Below are 18,792 nucleotides of genomic sequence, written 5' to 3'. Positions count from 1 at the left end.
CATCTGCATGTGCACGTATGTGTGCGCGTGTGTCTGCACGTGCGTGTAGGTGCGTGCATGCATCTGCATGTGCACGTATGTGTGCGCGTGTGTCTGCACGTGCGTGTATGTGCGTGCATGCATCTGCATGTGCACGTATGTGTGCGCGTGTGTCTGCACGTGCGTGTATGTGCGTGCATGCATCTGCATGTGCACGTATGTGTGCGCGTGTGTCTGCACGTGCGTGTATGTGCGTGCATGCATCTGCATGTGCACGTATGTGTGCGCGTGTGTCTGCACGTGCGTGTAGGTGCGTGCATGCATCTGCATGTGCACGTATGTGTGCGCGTGTGTCTGCACGTGCGTGTAGGTGCGTGCATGCATCTGCATGTGCACGTGTGTGCGCGTGTGTGTCTGCACGTGCGTGTAGGTGCGTGCCCGCACACACTGCGAACACACCCCATTTTCTCTTCTCTCAGCGTTGCCCTGTCCCCATCTTCCCCATTCCCCCTTGGCTCTCACCATCGTCTTGAAGAACTGATTTACTTTCTTCCGTTTGAGCGTCTTCTTGTCACCTTCTGAGAAGGCGAGAAAGGTCTGGCTGAAGCGGGGGGAAGAGGTGGTGTCGTCTGTCCCAGGCACACCTGCCACGGAGAGTGTGAGGGCTGGAAGGAGAGCGAGAGCTGGTGTGAGTGTGAGGGCTGGAAGGAGAGCGAGCGAGGCGGTTCTCCGGGGACAGGACGGGTGACTTGGGGGAGGCAGATGGGAGACAGGCGGAGGGGCAGGTCCAGGGAGAGCAGGCCCAGGTGTCAGGCGGGGGGCGGGAGGCCATGTCGTGCTGCGCGGGGCTGCTGAAGCCTCTGGGGTAAGGTTTGCCAATGCCGCAGGCGGCGACCTGCCTTCGGACCCCCTTAGAGCTCCTCCGAGGGCTTCTGGGCTGCAAAAGGGGTGCTGAGGTGGGGGAAGCCCAGCCTCTGGGGCCCCAGTGTCCACAGGGAACACGACCTTTGGCCAGGTGGGGAAATGACTCGAGCGTAGTGCCTTCCACCTTCCAATACCAGGACCCTGGGTTTCTTGTGTCCCTGAAGGCGGGGGCCAGTGGGGAGAGCCGGCGGCTGCGGTCCCCAGCTGGGGGTCACTGGGACGTGAAAAATCAACTACCTCTTGACCCTTGGCTTTGACACTGGCGAATGGGGGTAGAATACAGGCCTCCAGGGTGCTGCGAGGCCTACTGAGGTGGGGGCGAAACGGCTGGGTGCACAGGCAAACACCACCCCCTGTGGGGGTTCTCCTGCCTGGCGTCGTGGGCCGCGGTTGGGGGCGTGGCTCGGGGACAGAGGGACGGGTCCGAACTGAGCCTCTGCCACTTACTGGTGCCTCGGTTTCCTCATCCATACAACGGGGCTAATGATATGATCTGCTTCCTAGGTAGGCGTTGACGGGTAAATGAATAATGCAGGGGAAGCAGGTCACGTGGTCGCCGCACGGGAAATGGCAGGCGTCTCGCTTGCCGAGTTCCTGGGGACAGCCTCAGTCTACCTTGTTCCCCTCTGCCCTGGCCTGTGGCACAGAGAGCCTGGCACAGTGGCAGATGCTACCTGCCAGGTGGAGCACACTCAGGTGCACCACGTCCCCAGCTAGGGCCTCAGCTTCCCCCTCTGTGAATTAGAAATTGTCACGTGTGTGCTGGTGGCCTCCTCACCAGACAGTGAATGAGTGGCAGGGGAGCTAGGCAGCACTAGGCATAAACTCTCTGCAACTGTAAGATGTGGTGGCAATTTTTGCAAGTTCCGGAAATAGTCTTCCAGGTCCAAAACGAAAACATGAGCTTAGGAACATATCAGGGCAGACTTCTGGCCCTTGGGGGCCTGGTTAATTGGGAACACAGGGCTGCCTGGTGTGACAAATGGATTCCCAGTGTCCAGAGTGACAGCAGGCCTTCATCCGACTCTGGTGGAGCTTGGGGACAGCTCGGAAGACAAGGTGCCTCTGAGCAGAGGCTTTTGTCCCCAAGATGCCTGGCCCACTTTGCTGTATAGACACCCATTCTCCAGCCCCAAGCTGGTGGCCGGAACTAGCTCTAGACCTCCATGCTGGTGGGAGCCGGGTACATACCTGGGATGGTGGGCATGGACTGGCTGGCAAAACTCATTTGAGAGAGGATGGACGCCCTGGGGGGGATGGCCGCATGCTCCGAGAGGTTGGTGTCACTCATGAACTCGTGCTTCCTGGAAAGCTGCATGAATACACCACACACACACACACACACACACACAGAGTTAGCATGAGGCAGCTCTGGACCTGAAAAGTTAGTGACGAGGCTTGGCAAGGCTTCCGCCGAGCCAGCTCCAAGTTCTATTATTCTGTTTTTCATCATCCCTCACACACACACACACACATGCACACACACACACAGAGTTAGCATGAAGCAGCTCTGGACCTGAAAAGTTAGTGATGAGGCTTGGCAAGGCTTCCGCCAAGCCAGCTCCAAGTTCTCTTCCAAGTTCTCTTATTTTTCATCGTCCCATGCCAGCCTACCATGTACGGTTGCACAGGTTGCACACTATACAACCATGGGGTGCAGGGGATGGCGTTCATCCCGACTGTCACAGGAGTGATGCCCCCTGGAATGGGGAAACACAGACTCTTATTTCCTGTCTTCTTCCCTGGCAAGAGCAGCATCTGAGGCGCCCCAGGAAGTCTGCAGAGGAGCCTTTCTTCACGGGAGGGCATGCAACTCCTCTGGCCCCTTGCCCTTTCTCCTGGCACCTCTTCCTTGCTAGGACGGTTAATCGCTCTCCCCGCCCAAGAACATCCTAGACAAACCCCTCTTTCAGGAGGAAGCTAGGATTTAAACCCAGTGGCACCACGTCTCACACTAAATAGTTATTCGTCTACCACATGAAAACTCGAAGTCAGGGCGGTGAGATTTTCATCTCTGCATCCCCGGCTGGGCTCCCGCTACACGGATGTCAGCAGTCAGGATGGCCCTGGGGGCTGGGGACAGAGGGCGGAGGAGGTGGAAACGCCCAGCCCAGCACCCGGGGGTGGGGTGAGTGGGGGGACTGCTCTCCTTTTCAGTGGGTGCAACAGGCAGCTTCTCCCAGCCTCACTAAGCCCTGCGTGGTGGCAGAAAAGTAACACACGGGCTGGAGTCCAGTGGCCTCGGTTCAAATCCCAGCTCTGTCACGTCCAGGCTGCATGGGCACCAGCGAGCACTTCGCCCCGTCCTCAGACGCCCGCTGTCACAGCCACCCGGCCGTGAAAGGGCGGCTGACGCAGCCCCGCCTGGAGCCCCGCGTGCTGTGCCGGCTCAGGGGAGCCGTGCCGGCGGGGTGGCGCGCCGCCCGCCCCCGCTGCTCACCCGCTTCAGCTCGGACTCGGCCGCCGCCTTCTCTTCCGCGAACACCACGCTGCTCCTCTTGGCCCTCTTCTTGGAGCGCCTCAGCTTGACCTCCGGCAGAGTGCTCCCCGGGGAGATCGGCTCCTCCTGCTCCACCTTCGGCGTCTTGGGGGGCGCCACTTCCAGGTCGAAGCTGAAGGGCAAGAGGGACAGCAGCGGAAGCCGCAGTTAGAGCTTCGGTGGGACCCAGGTCGACCGAGCTGTCACCACAGGGTAGGGCATAGATCGGCTGACCTGGCAGAGTCTGGAAGCCACTTGCTTAATTTGCAAATATTCAAAATACAAAAAAAAAAAAAAAAAGAGAGAGACTGGCAGAGAGACGAGAAAAGTGGTTAAGAACATGGATCTGGATTCAAATTCACACACGGCCACTGTCTAGCTGGATGACACTGGGCAAGTCACGCGACCTCTTTGAGCCGTCATTCCTTTTTCGGTAAATGGGGGTGTTGGCAGCACCCTGCAGAGTGACGGTGAGATGAGGCCTGAGGACCCCCTCCCACACTCAGCCCGGGGAGCAGAGGGCCCCAGGACGGTGGGAGCAGGAGGCTCTCCACGGGATGACGGGAAGGGGGCCGTGACAGAGTGTGGGCGGGCGCAGGAGGAGCAGCTCTGCGATGGGGAGTCGGGAGGCACAGGCCCCCGCAGAGGTGAGAAGATTCTAGACTGAAGCAGGCTCTGTGGGGAGACGGTGTGGTTGACAGAGATCACTGGATAGGGAGCCTGCGGGCTGAGGCAAGTCCTGCGGGGTCCTCAGGAAAAGCCGCCTCGTCTCTCAGGCCTTGAATGACCCTTTCGTGATGGCAGGGTGGTTGTGAGGGTTTCAGTGAGGTGTTGGGTGGGGAAAGGCTTTCAAACCAAAGGACAGAAAGGTCATGGAATGGTAGCCCTGGGGCTTTGCGGGGGGCTGGGTCGAGGAGAGGGGTGCGGGGCTGCCCTGGGCAGCGACTGACCTCTCAGAGGTAGCCTTGGGGGTGCTGCAGTCGGAGTTCATGGACGCCATAGAGATGATAGACATCTGCCTGTAGGAACGCAGCATCGACCGGGGGCGGCCCACGCGCCTGTCCTCGAAGTCCGGCTGTGAGTGTGAAGAATGCAATGGTTAGCAGCCGGGCTCCATGCTCGGGCGGGAGCTGGAGTCACGTGCCTCCTCCTCCACCTGGGCGGGGAGGGGCGTGGGGCAGAGCAGGCTGTGAGGGTGTCCTGGCAGGCTGAGGCTAAGGGGCTTGTTTAATGAGGAATCTCGATGGCCTTTATTCCTCATTCGGGGGAGGTGATCTCTAAATTCTTGTAATGTTCCCAGTGACGGAGTGTCTTCTTTAGTCATGGTGGCCCTTTGTGCTAATGAGAAGAATCGGGATGGGGGCTAGCCAGGCCAGAAAGACCAACCATGTGATTATAGGGCTGAGGCTTTGAGCCCTGTGATACCAACTCAGCTTTCAGGGAGGGTAAGGGGCCAGAGACTGACTGAAATCACATGACCAATGATTCATCCAATCATGCCTATGTAATGAAACCCCAACAAAAACTTGGGACACTTCGGCTCAGGTGAGCTTTCCTGGCTGGTAATCCTACATCGATGTGCCAGTAGGGTACGTAGGGAGACATGTCCCGAGGACACAGAAGCGGCACGTTTGGGACCTTCCCAGACCTCACCCTTGTGTCTCTTCATTTGGCTAGTCTTGATTTGTATCCTTTATAGTAAAATTATAATCTTAAGTATAGTGCTTTCTTGAATTCTGTGGAATTATCAAAACGGAAGGGGTAGTGGGAACCCCAAAATTTACAACCAGTGTGTCAGAGGTGCAGGTGGCCCGGGAACCCTAGAGCTAGCAGCTGATGTTGGAAGTGAGGGAGTCTTGTGAGGACTTTGCCCTTGAAGTTTGACCTAACTCTGGTGGTCGGCATCAGCATCGCACTGGCGTGTCGCGCAGGGAGTGTTGGAACAACTCTTGTGCTGGAAGGCAGGAGACCTGAGTTCACCTCTGTGCTCTTCCAGTAAACTCTCTTCCCCTCACTGGGCCTTAGTTTTCTCATCTGTAAAATGGGAGGGTTGGGCCAGGTAGCCTCTAAGGGACCACACAGGCTTGACTTTTTAGGATTCCACAGGCTTTATCTTTTTAGGATAAAGAAGACGTTCCTGTGAGTCCCAGGCCAATGGCTTCTTTAGGCCATGGCACTTATTAGTGGCCAAAAGCACTGGCTTTGGGGGCCAACAGAACCAGGTGCAAATTCTGCCCTGCACTCACTTGTTACGTAGCTTTTGGCAACTTACTTAACACCTCTGACCCCCCAGAAGAGATACAAGGGGTTAAAATCATTCCTACCTCACGGGCATGTTGTGAGGACTAAATGACCTAGTGGATGTCAAGGGCTTGGGCCAGACAAGGCGCAGAGCAGGTGCTTCCTCTACACAGCTGTATAATTAGCACAGCTGCCTGAATGCTCAGGGCCGAACTCATAAGTGGTGTTAGTCTGAGGGCAACTTTCGAGGAACCAAGTTTCCAAAAGGTCCCCCTGGGTCATCGGCTCCAGCGACACTGGCCCTCGGGTCCTCTCCTCAAGGCCAGGTCCCTTGGCTCGGGCCCCCAGCGAGCCCCCCTGCCCCTCCCCACCCATCTCGGCCCTGCCAGCCACGGGCCGGCCGTACCATCTCTCTGACGCCATACTCCTTCTCCACCTTCACTTTCAGGCTCCTGAAACATTCCTCCATGCGGTCGTGGAAGGGCCGCAGGTTTTCCGACACCCTCTTCTCATGGATCTTAATCCCGGCTCCCAGGAAGGGGATCTGGGGAGAAAGGTGGTGGACAGTGAGCCAGTGGCTGGCCGCCGGGCGTCCGTCTGGACCCAGCCCACGGAGCGGCTGAGGGTCCTCTGCCTGCCGAGACCCGCCCAGGGCATGTGGGTCCTTTGAGACCTTCACACAGGGCCACGACCCTGGGAGACAGGAAAGCTGCAGGCTTGGGGTTCGCTCTGGACAGGGGCAAAAGACATGTAGCTGCCTCTGCCACACAGGGGGGCTGGGCCCCCGTTAGAGGCTGTATGCCTGGAAAAGCCTCCCTCTCTGAGGGCGGAGGTGGGCACTGGAGGAGAGGAATGTCTGTTGCTTTGACTTAAAGTCTTGCTCAAGATATTCTCAGTGACGTAAGAGGAAAAGTACATGTCCGAAACAGGGAGACTGAAGAAGGGAAGGGCTGAAAGAAAAGGGGGGGCGGGCACAGCCTCGTCCCACAACACGGGAGACCCAGTCGTCCCTCGTGTGGCTGTGAGGAATGACGTGGAACTGTTCACAGCACGGAGCTAACCGGCCAGGAGCGAAGTTTTTAAAATGATGAAAAGCCTTGGGAAGATGAGGGCGGAGGGGATGATGGGTGCGAGGGAGGTCAATGGTAGATGTAAGGACGGCCACGGTGGCCTCTACGAGAAGGAGGAGCTGGGAGAGTTAGCATCGTGACCTCGGGGAAGCGCGAGAGACGCATGGAGGGAGAATATAGATTATTTTGAAGAAAAAAAAGAGAATGCTTCCACGATGGGTCTGAACAACACGGCAAAGGAGAAACGGACACCTTCAGTGAGACGACTAGGAGACATCTGTGATCCCGTCCCACGCCTGTCAGGTGGGAGGTGGGTGGACGACGGTAACGGCCCGTCCAGAGCAGAGGGGGGAGTTGCTGATAAGAAGAGGCCAACCTGCCTCCAGGAAGCCAGGAGGGGCTCGGGGATTAGAGGCACTGGGTACCCCAGAAAAGCTAAGAGGAGTCGCGAGGCCGGCCCGAGGCATGTGCTGAAATGCTGTGATGAGCAGAGAAGTCTGACAATCTGTCGTCGGGAGGGCGCAGGCCCGATTTTGTCCGGCACTACGTTCTGCTGCGGGGCACTCCGTGGGGCCTCGATAATAGAAGTGGCAGGAATGGATGGAATGGATGAGGGGCTAACTAGCAGTGAGGAGTAACGTGAAGAGGCCGCCTGGACCACGGGCAGGGCAGCATCTCTTGAGCGTAGGTGCCTGGACTCTGGGTGGCATGGACGTGGCGCCCGGCAATCCCCTATTCCTGGCCGAGCGGCCTCTGTAACATAGTGGCAAGGCGAGGTGGTGACGGGCTATGGAGAGGGTGGCCACTAGGGGGTGCTGTCTGAAGAGGCCGAGCTGACGGCTCTCAGAAGCTATGAGGTGTAATGTATGCTTTCGAGGTCTTTTTTTCCTCCACTAGCTCCAAGACTTTGGTGGAACGTCCTTACCAGGCACGGCCAGGTGTTAGCGGTGCTGTGAGGCTGAGGTCCAGGCTTTGGGCGCAGTGGACAAGGCACGGAGCCATGACCAGGTGATAAGCGGTACCCAGTGGAGAGGCCTTGGGCAGTGATATGGATTGAGAATGACACCCAAAAACCGAAGAAATTTGTGTGACATTTTAGCCCACCCTGGAGCGTTCCAGAAATATCTGAGGAAAGAAACCAATCAAAGCCCAGCCTTCCTGCATCCCTAGTTGGGGGTGGGGCGGAGAAATCATTACTGGAGTATTAAAGGGCACGATGACCTCGGAAGGTTGGGGGCCGTGGGGACATGTGGGTTTCACAGATGGCACGAGGTACGAGAGGAGAGAAAATTCCAGACATACGAAATGCATTCAGGAGAGCACTTCTGTGTTGCACTTGGCATTTCATTTTTAAAGCCTCACTTTGCATATATTGGCAGAGGCAGGGAAGGACCTGAATTAGGGATCCTTATTTTAAGAAAAGAGGCTGCACCCAGTGTTTCTCACTTCCTGATTTCCCTAGAGTGACAACAACTCCCCACAATAGCTTGCTTTTCTGTGCATGCTGACTGGTAAGAAGGAGGGAGGACAGGCAGCTGCAGGCTGCGGTCCCTGCTCCCGAGCTCACTGCCCCCCGACTGTGCCCTCAGGGGCGCGCCTCCCCACCAGCAGTGTTCTGGGTTTTGGGTGGTCCATGGGGAGCAGGGAGATGTTTGAGGAGGGGGCTGCACCAGGCCTGGAGGAGCCTGGTCTTTCGAGAGCTCCTGGGGGAGGGTCCGGTGGATTGTTTCCTCTCTAGGGAATAGGAGAGAGGAGGGGAGAGAGCGAGGGAGAGAAAACACAGGACGGAGCCAGAGAAAGGAGGAGGAGAGAGGAAAGCAGAGGGAGGGTTATGCTGATGGGTGAGGGCAGGGGTGGGGCAGAGAGAAGCAAAAGACAGAGCGAGGAGGGACGGAAGCAAAGAACTTTGGAGAGAGGGAGACAGAGACAGATGCACCGAGAGGAAGCGTCAGAAAGGAGAGCGTGGAGGGAAGGCGCGGGGCGGGAAGGGTGGAGGAGAGACAGCAGACGTCCAGAGCAGGGTCTGGGAGCTGGGAGGCCCGCGCCTGCCGAGTGCTCTGCTCGGCTCTGGAGGCCTGAGAACAAAGGCCTTGGTTATTTCCAAACCCTGGTGTCCATGTGAGTATCGTCCGCAGCGAAAGAAGACAGCTTTAGAGGAGGAGAGGTGCCGGCGAGGGCCAAGTCTTTTCCTGTCTGATTGGCAGATGCGAGGTGTGGCGGGGCGTGTGTGGGGCCCGGCTGCTAACCATTGATTTGCATTTCAGTCCCACTGGGACAAGCTACCTCCTGAATTCAACAACCAGTAAAGCAGTCTTAGCACTGTGTGCAGAGCATTGCTGCCAGGCATCTGTGCAGCACCCCAAGGGTGCAGGGCCCCAAGTCCCAGTTCCAGGTTGAGCCTGCTCAGGAGTCAGAAGAGGGGCCGAAAGCCAAAGGACAAGAGGACATGTTAAATTAGGCCGTGGCGGCTGGAGGCTACCTGAGGGCAGGTGCGCAGAGGGACGGTGGGGGAGGAAGCGGGCAGGGCGGGCTCCCCAGCCCGGCTCTGCCTTACCTGCCACGCAATCAGGTCCTTGAGGCGGCTCAGTTTGTCCTGGTCCTCAGGGTGGTCCCTGGTGTACTCCTCAGTGAAGAAAGCCTGGGGAGGACAGACAGGTATTGGGGGTTTCTTTTTTCATTTGGTGTGGACCCCATAACCATTTCTCTGGCACTAGGCGACGATTCTGCTTGAGATGGGCAGCAGCGAGGCCCCGTGTATTCAATGGAGCAGGGACCTGCAGGGACCTACACTGCTTTCTGTTTCTGGAGCCTCAGATCAGTACGCGCTGGGAATGGGCCACAAACCCCAGCGATTCTCCAAGTGGGGTCCCCAGACCATCAGCATCAGCATCACCTGGGGATTTGTCAGAGATGCACATTCCTGGGCCCGACCCAGACCAACTGAATCAGAGCCTCTGAGGGGGTGGCAGGGAGGCAGCTGCGTGATAAGAGGTCCTGCAGGCGATTCTGATGCACGTTCAAGTTCGAGAGCACTGTCCTCAAGGAAGAGAACCCAGTAAGGAATTCCAGCTCCCCTCACCACGCCCCTTGTGTGTATAATCGGGGCAGCCCCTAGCTCTTTCTGGAGCTCATGGCCACACAAATACACGCAGATCCTATCAGCCCTCAAGACTGAACAAAGGCTTACTGGCAATGACTCCATGGGGTGTCTGAGGGTAGCTAGCACGCCTGTTGGGTGACTGAAATTAATGTCCCTGAATTATATTACTAGGTTGTATTCTTAGTTTTACATCAATGAATGGCATAGAAAAGGTAATCGGGAATTCATCACGAGATTTGTGGGGATGAAGAATCCATTTTCCCCTCAGTGTCTCCTATAATATATGGTCTAGGTAAAAACCAAGCAAGGACTTTCTATTCTACTTCGATGCCAGGAAAAGCTATGTCCTCCCACTGAGAAATTGGTATTTTTTCCCCAGGAGATAATGCAACTCATAGATCTGGTGGCTTTTCTCTTGTTTGCCATGGATACCAGGAGGCTCAAAAATGAAATCTGTGGCTCAAATGTGTGAAGATATCTAGAGGGACCTCGTGACCCGGATATAGAGATTATAAGTCCCCTCTGGAGTTCTCTTCTATCCTTTCGGTATTTTTACAGATTCCGGGTTTCGTTTCTTTCCCGGAATGAATCATGTACTTTGATTCATGGTTCCTCTGCGTTTACGGCCTGGCTCATGGTCACCCAGAGCCTTTCCTTGGCAGAGGTTCCCGGATGTGCCCAGTGAGCTAGGGGCCCCTTATGACCCCTGTCCCTTCCTGCCGCAGCAGTGTGTGGCACTGAGGGTGGGAAGGATGGGAGGGAGGCTGCAGGACCTCTGGAAGGTGAATGTCCCTTTGCGGGGCAGCAGCCACAGTGAGATGAGCAGCGTGCGGCTGCGTCTGCCCCCAGGCCCTCCGGCCACCGCTCCGCTCCCTGCCAGGGCCTGGACGGCGGAAGCCCTCACCTTCTCGTACTTGGCGAACCCGCCCATGACAGCAGGGTCCACGATCCCATTCAGGAGCATGGACAGCGGGTTGATGGGGAGGCTTTCGTCACTCTGGTATTGGTTTATCATCATCAGGATCTTCTCGTTGGCCGTGGACATGGTTTCGATGGCGTTCTCCAGAGGGCTAATTGTGGTCTGTTGAAAATAAGATCGCCAGAAAGAAAGGGTCTTAGCAGGTCACTTTAAAAACCGATATAATTATTGGTATTGATTTCATTTAGGATTAGAATTCAAATGAGGCAATGCTCCCCAAGGGGCTGTAGCAGGCTCTTGTAACTGGTGAGCGAGGAGGCTGCTGTCTGGGGAGAGACAGGCTGACTTTCTGCATCGTGAGAAAGGGATGTATTTCCTAGGAAGGTGGAGGCAGGAAGTGTCAGGTGCTTGCTGGGGTTGCAGAGGCTGGGTGTGCTCCAGGGAGGTTTTCCTTCTTACCACCTGGGTGAAACGTGCTCCGATTCAACCCACCCGACACTGCTTGTGCCCCTAAGTGTGAGCCGGCAGCAGAGAGATCAGAATAGCTGGCAATGTGATTGCCCAGCCCGGCCCAGAGTAGGTCCTAAGACTGTATAAGGCGTCACTGGGCCAAGGTGGATTCAGTTTAGTTGGGAGGATAAAAACTAAACACCTTACCAACACCGCTTAACAAGCAATTTAAACAGGGTGCCATCAAATGCTAGCTGGCTGAACTGTGTGGTTCTCAAGAATAAAAAACTGAACACAGGGTCTGCAAACTTTTCCTGTAAAAGAGCCAGAGTGACGATTTTTGACTTTTCAGGCCAGACATTCTCTGTTGCAAATATTCAACTCCCTTATTGTAGGGAGTAAGCGGCTCTTGGCAACACGGAAATGAATGAGCATGCTTGATCCAATAACACAACTCACAAAAATAGGTGGCAGATGGGACCCGGCCCACAGGCCACGGTTTGCTGAGCCCTGAATTAAACTAAACCAAACTGAGCGCAAATATCAGCTCTGTAGGGTTTTTTTTTCTAGCTGTGTGACTTTGGGCAAGTTTCCTAACTTTTCTGATCCTCAGTGGACTCATCGATAAAATGAGGAGAAAACCTGCAGAGAATAATAGCTGTTAGTGGCTGTTACTCATTCATGTAGTTGTCAGGACAGAGACTGGCAGTTGTTCTAAGAACGGAAGACCCACAGGCAGCCTATTGAGTATGCAGCAAAGATTATTTCAGATAATATGATACCTGACTCAGTAGAATTCTTGAAAAAAATGTCACCTGCTGGTTATTATAACCACTGGGTAGCGAGACGGGCGGAACCAGCCTCTAGAACCATCTTGGTCATTTTTTAAATAATTTCCTTAAATCCCTATAAGATTCTAGCCCCTCAGCCCTTTTTGTTTGTGCTTTTTAAATAATTTCCTTAAATCCCTATAAGATTCTAGCCCCTCAGCCCTTTTCTTGTTTGTGCACGTTTTTGAAGATGGCTGCTCTCTGCAGTGAGACGACCCTGGGAGTAGACCCTCGCTGTGTCACTGTCACCCTCTCTGTCGCACAGACATGTATACATATGCACACATATTCACACATGCACATATCCATGAGTGTGCATGCATGCGCACGCGTGCACACATGCACACACACACATGTGAGCTGGGGCGGGGGTCTGCTCGGCCTGGTGGGAGCTGCGGTTCATGCTCCAGAAGCTGCAGCCCATAGTCTAGTGTCCGTCAAGCACACAGACCAACCTGCAGGGGCTTCATGAAGCCGTGGTCCAGACTGAGCTCTAAGGAAAGTCTATCACGACCGCTTTGATTGAGCCCAGCACTGCACCTGGATTTTAACTATAGCCTGGTGTGTCTGAAAAAACACAGGCTTTCAGGAGAGTTATTAAAAATGGGAAGTCTATTGCTTGGCTTTCCTCTTCATTTCTGAAGCTCTTTGGTATTTCCAAGTCTTTAATGTCATTAAAGCCACCAGGGGCAGAGAACGAGGATGACCATTCCTTTGGTTTCTCATCCATAGCATTTGTGTAGACTGAGTAGACAGCTCGCAGAGCGGTTATGGGGGGAGGGTGGTGCATATGCATATTTGGGGGAAGGCCTGGATGTTAGGAGCTGATCCCAGGAATAAAAGCAATAATCATGACAAAAGATGGCTCCATTCATCAACCGCCTACTATGTGCCAAGTCCCTCTGGGTGCATCATCGCATGTACGCTCTCATCTAATCTCCCCACAGCAGGTTAAGTAGCTCGACCCAGGGCAGGTGGCGGCAGAGCTGAGGAGAGAACTCAGTGTGACTCCCAGTTCCAAAGGCGGGTCCCTCTCACCACACACGGATCAGGCTCTGCTACCGAACTTGCCTCAAACTGGCTGTTGGACTTGTCAAGTCCTGAAATCTCTGACCTCTTCCCTAAGCTGAGCCTCAGTTTCCTTATCAGCAGTATGGGTGTATATATAACGCTTGCCCAACCTGCTGTGAGGAGAAAATGAGTTATCAGCAGAAAAAACTTTGGGAACAATTTTAAAGAGCCGGGGTGGGGGCGGGTGCCGGAGCATCAGCCAAAAGATAAAGTTAAGGTAATCCCTTGCAGTCAATAGTATTTCATATTCTTCAAAGGCATTTTACCTGTGTCACCTTCGTAAATCCTCTGAAGAATCCCATGAGCTGCACGAGACAGGTGTTATTATAATGTCTTCTGTCACTCATTACCTTGGCAGTTCAAATCCTATCTTTGGGCCTCAGTTTCCTCATATGCAAAATAGCTGGGCTGGATAAGGTGCTTTGAGGAAGGGGCTACAGTCTGGAGCTCTGCAGGCCTAACTGAGCCTGGAGAGGTCTATTGTTTAGCCTGCAGTGAGTTCCAATCTTTAAAAATTTATTTCAGTTGGAGAGAGTTTGCCACAGCTTCCACTCCCCCTGTTGTCTAAATGTGACTCTCTCATATTCTTACATTTTCTTCTCCAAAGGTATTTAAATTTGTAGCTCCTGGACTAACTCACCTCTAGAGTATCTTTTGGCTCTGAAATTCCAGAGTTTTTCAATCTCTGTCTTACAGATGATAAAAACTAAGGCCCAGCGATACAGTGTTTGCCCAGCAACATACAGCTCATTGATGACCAAGCTGAATTTGGGTCTCTGACCCCTGGATCGGGGCTTATCGTAAAGATTGCATGTCTGCTGGGCCAAGAACAAGACAAGAAACCTCAGTGAGCAGAGCTTACTGGGATCCCATGAGAAAACACCTTTCTGTACAAAGAGTCCTGTCGTCATGTCAATGTACGAATGAAGCAACCAAGGATAAGATATAAATTCGTGGAATGAAAAAGCAAACGCTGGGCAACGAACTCACTCAGCAGGCAGACGACGCTGTGTCTGAGACACCCTGACAGTGTTGGTAACTCAACTGAGGGAGGCTGTTAGAGACGAATCCACTCTGGTCAGCTTTCTGGAGGTTTTCCCAACCCAATCTTTCCGAGGATATTGGGATAAAAGGAGCGAAACGAAAATGTTGGCTATGTCCTTCCTGACTTCAGAATCCTGAGTCCATAAAGGTAACCAGTTCAGACAGAACGGGTGTTTGCAGAGTGACCGATGGATAGATTTAGTTAACGAATATTCTTGGGCACCAGTTATAGGCTTGGGACTATTCTTTGCTCTCAGGGATATGACAGGAAACAAAAGAGACAAAAATCTGTCTTCCTAGAGCTTATATTATAATAGAGCTTATATTCTAATGTTATATCTAATATTCTGGACATTAAAAATCAACACACAGGCACGTGAGGTGGTCTATTCGGAGGTGGCAGGTGCTTTGAGGAGAAACACAGTGGCAGAGGGGAGTAGGGAACTGGACCGGGTCTCATGGGGACACTGAGGAAGAAGAGGCACCTTGCTGAGCACCACTGGAGAAAAGGGCACAGCTGGGACCAATAGGCTACAGGCTGGTAGAAAGTTTCTGATTCTTCACCTCAAAAATGGGCACCTGATGTGTGGAAACGAGCTGGGTTGCTGGGTTCCCTGGGAGGAGGCGGGCGCTAAGGGCTGGTGGGGGATGGTGTCAAGGCTGATAATACAGTAGCTTGAAAATATCAAGCAGACCATGTTCCCCATCTGTTCACGGGTCCAGGTCATCAGTAGAAAAGCCAAAGTCCACGTAGTGGCCAATAGTGTCCTACGGGATCTGGGATCAGACTCCCACTCACCCCTCACTAGTTCTGATCCAGACACAGGCACGCTCGGCCCCAGGGCCTTTGCACTCGCTGTTCCCTCTGCCAGAATGTCTTTCTCTTCAACAGCTGCAAGGACCAGTCCCTGACTTCCTCCGGGCCTTGGCTCGGAAGCCGCGTTATCAGGGAGGCTTTCTCGGGCCACCCTGTTGGGACTGCGCCTCCTCTGTTACGTTTCTCTTTCTTTTTCCTCCGTAATGGTTATCACCGTCTGACCTATGGCACGTTTACTTCGACATTTTAGTCTGTTCCCCACTGAAACGTAAGCTTCATGGTAAAATCTTCAGATCTTAGAACAGTGCTTGCTGTGGGTTAGGTACTCATGAAATATTTGCTGAATGAAAACATCAGACATCTGAATATGTCCCTACTTTTCAGGTGTCTTCACAACCACCATGACCCTTCCCCTGCATCCGGGGAGCTGTGGGATCCTTAGCTATTGGAGGCTGCGAAGACCCTGAAGTGTTTGGGGAAGTAGAACGTGCGAGTTGAAGGAGGGAGTTCAAACATTTGCATTCTAGTCACAGCTTTGCCTCTGTGCGATTTCCTCGCTCTGAGCCTCGGTTTGTCCCACTATGAGTTCAGAATGAGATTCTGCAAATGCGCCCCAAGGGGCTGCTGGGACTGGGAGGATGTAAGGACAGAGTTCCTGGTCCTCTGCCTCCCTGCTGCATCCACCCCCAGGAGCTCGCCATTCATCAGCTTTCAGTGCAACAGGTTTCATTTGCAAGGAATGGAAGTTATCTGGTGCTTTTTTAAAAAGTCTGAAAGCAGCTAATTTGGATGCTGCCTCAGGTCCCTTCCAGCACTGGAATTCCAGGACTCCTGCAGTGGCTTCAAACAAAGGCGTGTCCCCTTTTCACAGTCAAAGAGGCCTCCTGAGGCTGGGACAGGTGTGCCATGAAGGCTCACAGACTCACCTGGGACATGTGAACTACCTCGAACCAGCGCAGGATCCCCGGAAGCTTGTACGCAGTCATGAAGGAGGTTCTCTCGATCCACATCGACTGTCCCACGGGCAGGCGGAGACAAAGGTAGGAAAGCAACACACTTAGGAAACCTGGGTATCGGAGAAGCTCGGCAGGAACCCCGCCAGGCCCCAGGCCTCCCATCCACCCGAAACTGGAATAAATATTCCAAGACCCAGAAACATTCTCACCTCACCCTTAAGAGTTCTTTCCCAAAGTGAAGTTCGAGTTTTCCCTGGACTCAGGCCCGGGAAGTTTTAACCTGGCTCTCTGAACAGTTTGAATTCATAGGCCATATTGAATGCATCCGCCTGCATTTTCACAGGGAGGGTCCACAGTGTTCATTAGATTCTCAAAGGGATAGTGACTCCCAAATAGGAGGAACCACGATTTTATGCAAAGAGCTGAGAGAGACTTGGAGCCACCTTCCAGTGCCAGCCTTAGCTCTTGGGCATAAAATACAGGTCATGGCTGGGAAGTGAGCAGGGGCCAGGCGGGCTGAAATCGCCTTGGTTTATTGGTATTCCCTGGAGGGTTTGGCTTCATTAACACCCCTGCTTTGCCTGAGGGCTACTACCTTCTGGAAATGGCTGAATGCCCTGTGGTTGAAAGCTGCATCTCACACAAGGCCCGGGTTGTATTTTGAAAGTGAAAAGGCCCAAGAAATGAGAAAACGAACCCAATGGAAGGAAGACACCAGGAACGGGTATTGTTGTATCAGCAGGTGTTAGTTTGACTATCTTTGGCTTTGAATCAAATCCCTCCCATCCTGAGGCTGGCAGATGCATGCTCTGGTTGGTAAGGGTGGTTCAGAGAAATGGTCAAGGCTGCTGAGGGGGAGGGGAGATACTCACGGCAAACTCATTCTCGGGGTCGACGGTCCCCCTGCGCACTGGCCGCGAGTAGTGGAACCTTTGCACATAGTTGGATTTATAAAAGCTGCAAGACAGGAAAGAGGCTGAGGCTCCTGGCAGCAGGCTTGGCTGCTGACAGAGAACCTGACCTGTCTCTGCCCAGGGAGGCCTGTTACAGCAAGCTTCAGGTCTGGCAGGGTCCTTGTCGTCACATTGAAAACCAGGCTTTCCTCGCGAGGTGATTCAGAAGGTAGACTGCTGTTATGCCCATGAGAACACACCTCAGGGTACCCAAGGAGTTGGAATTCCCGCATTAATGCACACAGAGTGGCCTGGGCCATCATTTTCTGTGACCTTGCCTGGGCCATCATTTCCTGTGACCTCAATGAAGGATTTGGACACACCAAACCTATTGTCCCAGGAGTATCTTCCAAGGATTTCTTTAGGTGTCTCAGCCACCCCCAAATCACTCTCACTAGAGAGTGAGGTTCCGACATGAGGGCCAGCAGTGTACAGTGCTAGCTATATAGCTGTTGTCCCCTGCCCACGGGCACCTGACCGAGAGGTGACAGGAGGCTGAGATCTACTTCAGCTCACCTGCTCAGCCATGTGCACCGGTGTGAGGCTGCCGGGCGGGGCCCCCTCTCCCTGAAGGAAGGGGCCCTTGTTCTCCTGAGAAAGGAGCCCCTACTTCCCCTGGAACTCCCGGGGGGAGGCTTTTCGCCAAGGCGCCTGAAGCGCTGTATTGGGTATCTGGGCCTAAGGCGGGGAGCTGGACAGATGGGAGGGGTGCAGCCTTGTGCCCCAGACTCTACAGGCCCCGTGCCTCATGGCCTCACTTGCAGTCTGGTATTAAACAGATCAATATCTGCTTTCATGTGACTTCCTCTAATGTCCCTTTATCATAGTCTGAACACATCCGCTGTCAATACACAGCCTCCACAAATGCCAAAAAGACGTCCACTTGGGAGAGCTGCTCGGCATGAGCGCTGCGCCCCCCGCCCCCTTCACACACTCTGGGATCAGCCTCCACGGCCAGTCCAGTGAACCCCATTGCCGCTCACTGAGGATCCACTCGACCTTGCTCCTCCCAGACGGCTGACTCGGGGTGATGCTTCTCCCCAAAGGAAAGGGAAACGGCTGGCTAAGCTAGAGAAGGAACTAGAAGGGCGCTGGGGTCTGGTCCTGCCACCAGCTTGGCTTGGTGGCGTCATGGATTTTCTTCCCCGTCCTCTCTTCCAGTGAGCTGCGGGTCTTACTTTATGATCTGGTCAGGCACTGGCTTATTCTTGAACCTGGGGTGTTCATCCAAGACAGGCTGGACGGTGAAACACTGGATGTCTGGGATCCCTGAGTCAAGGGTTCACAACATGTCTGTTGGCCGAAGGGACAATTCCAAGCATAGCAGGTCCCGGCTGAGACTTTCCAAACCGGCCCTTCTCGGGTCAAGTTTTGATTCAATAACCAACCCCAGGTTGCCGGCTGCCAACTAGGTCCTAATGACCAGTTAGCAGTCAGAGCTGCCTGTCACTCGCAACCCCGTCCCAGGGCTCGGCCTCCGCTAACAGTTGCTCGGCAGTGCTTAATCATCATGATCGCTGCCGTATCATCATTAATGCCATCTAATTCATTTACGGCTCTCAGTCGATTGCAAAGCACATCTCGCATGGGCTCCTTTCACGGCTCCAATCCCACTGAGCATTGCACTGATGTAATCATCCCTGTTTCATAGAGGAGGGCATCAAGGTCAGAGAGGCCAGACCCTTGCTGAAGGTCGCACGGCTTGTGAGAACAGAGAGTGGGGTTCTTTGACTCTAGACTGCTACTCGGTCACCTGAGAGCTTGTTAGAAATGGTGGATCCCAGGCCCCACCTCAGACCTACTGAATCAGTCTTTATTTTTATAAGAACTTCACATGCATGCTCATGTTTGAAAAACACTGATTTAGAGCGTGCAAATACATGACATTTTGCACTTCACCTCTCAATGTCTGAGAAGTAACTCCTGTGCGAGGATTGTAAGGCCTTGTCCAGTCTCAGT

The 18,792-nt window shown here is 53.9% G+C and overlaps 1 protein-coding gene across 1 annotated transcript in view; it reads right to left on the bottom strand.

Annotated features, from left to right (window-relative positions):
• The window catches only part of DOCK2 (dedicator of cytokinesis 2), a 367,177-nt gene that overhangs the window by 1,742 nt on the left and 346,643 nt on the right, over positions 1–18,792 (bottom strand). Inside the window, exons 42-51 of the mRNA XM_006906499.2 lie at positions 18,012–18,093; positions 16,753–16,837; positions 15,851–15,937; positions 10,698–10,874; positions 9,248–9,331; positions 6,030–6,167; positions 4,333–4,457; positions 3,344–3,515; positions 2,095–2,215; positions 502–644 (exon numbers count right to left, since the gene is read on the bottom strand). Of these exons, the coding sequence (XP_006906561.1) occupies positions 502–644; positions 2,095–2,215; positions 3,344–3,515; positions 4,333–4,457; positions 6,030–6,167; positions 9,248–9,331; positions 10,698–10,874; positions 15,851–15,937; positions 16,753–16,837; positions 18,012–18,093 (1,214 nt within the window). The remainder of the gene's footprint in view (positions 1–501; positions 645–2,094; positions 2,216–3,343; positions 3,516–4,332; positions 4,458–6,029; positions 6,168–9,247; positions 9,332–10,697; positions 10,875–15,850; positions 15,938–16,752; positions 16,838–18,011; positions 18,094–18,792) is intronic.

The sequence above is a fragment of the Pteropus alecto genome, unplaced genomic scaffold (genome assembly GCF_000325575.1).
Source record: "Pteropus alecto unplaced genomic scaffold, ASM32557v1 scaffold40, whole genome shotgun sequence".
Classification (NCBI taxonomy): Eukaryota; Metazoa; Chordata; class Mammalia; order Chiroptera; family Pteropodidae; genus Pteropus; species Pteropus alecto.
The sequence above is the reverse complement of the archived record's forward strand: the minus strand, read 5'-3'. Positions and strand labels throughout refer to the sequence as shown.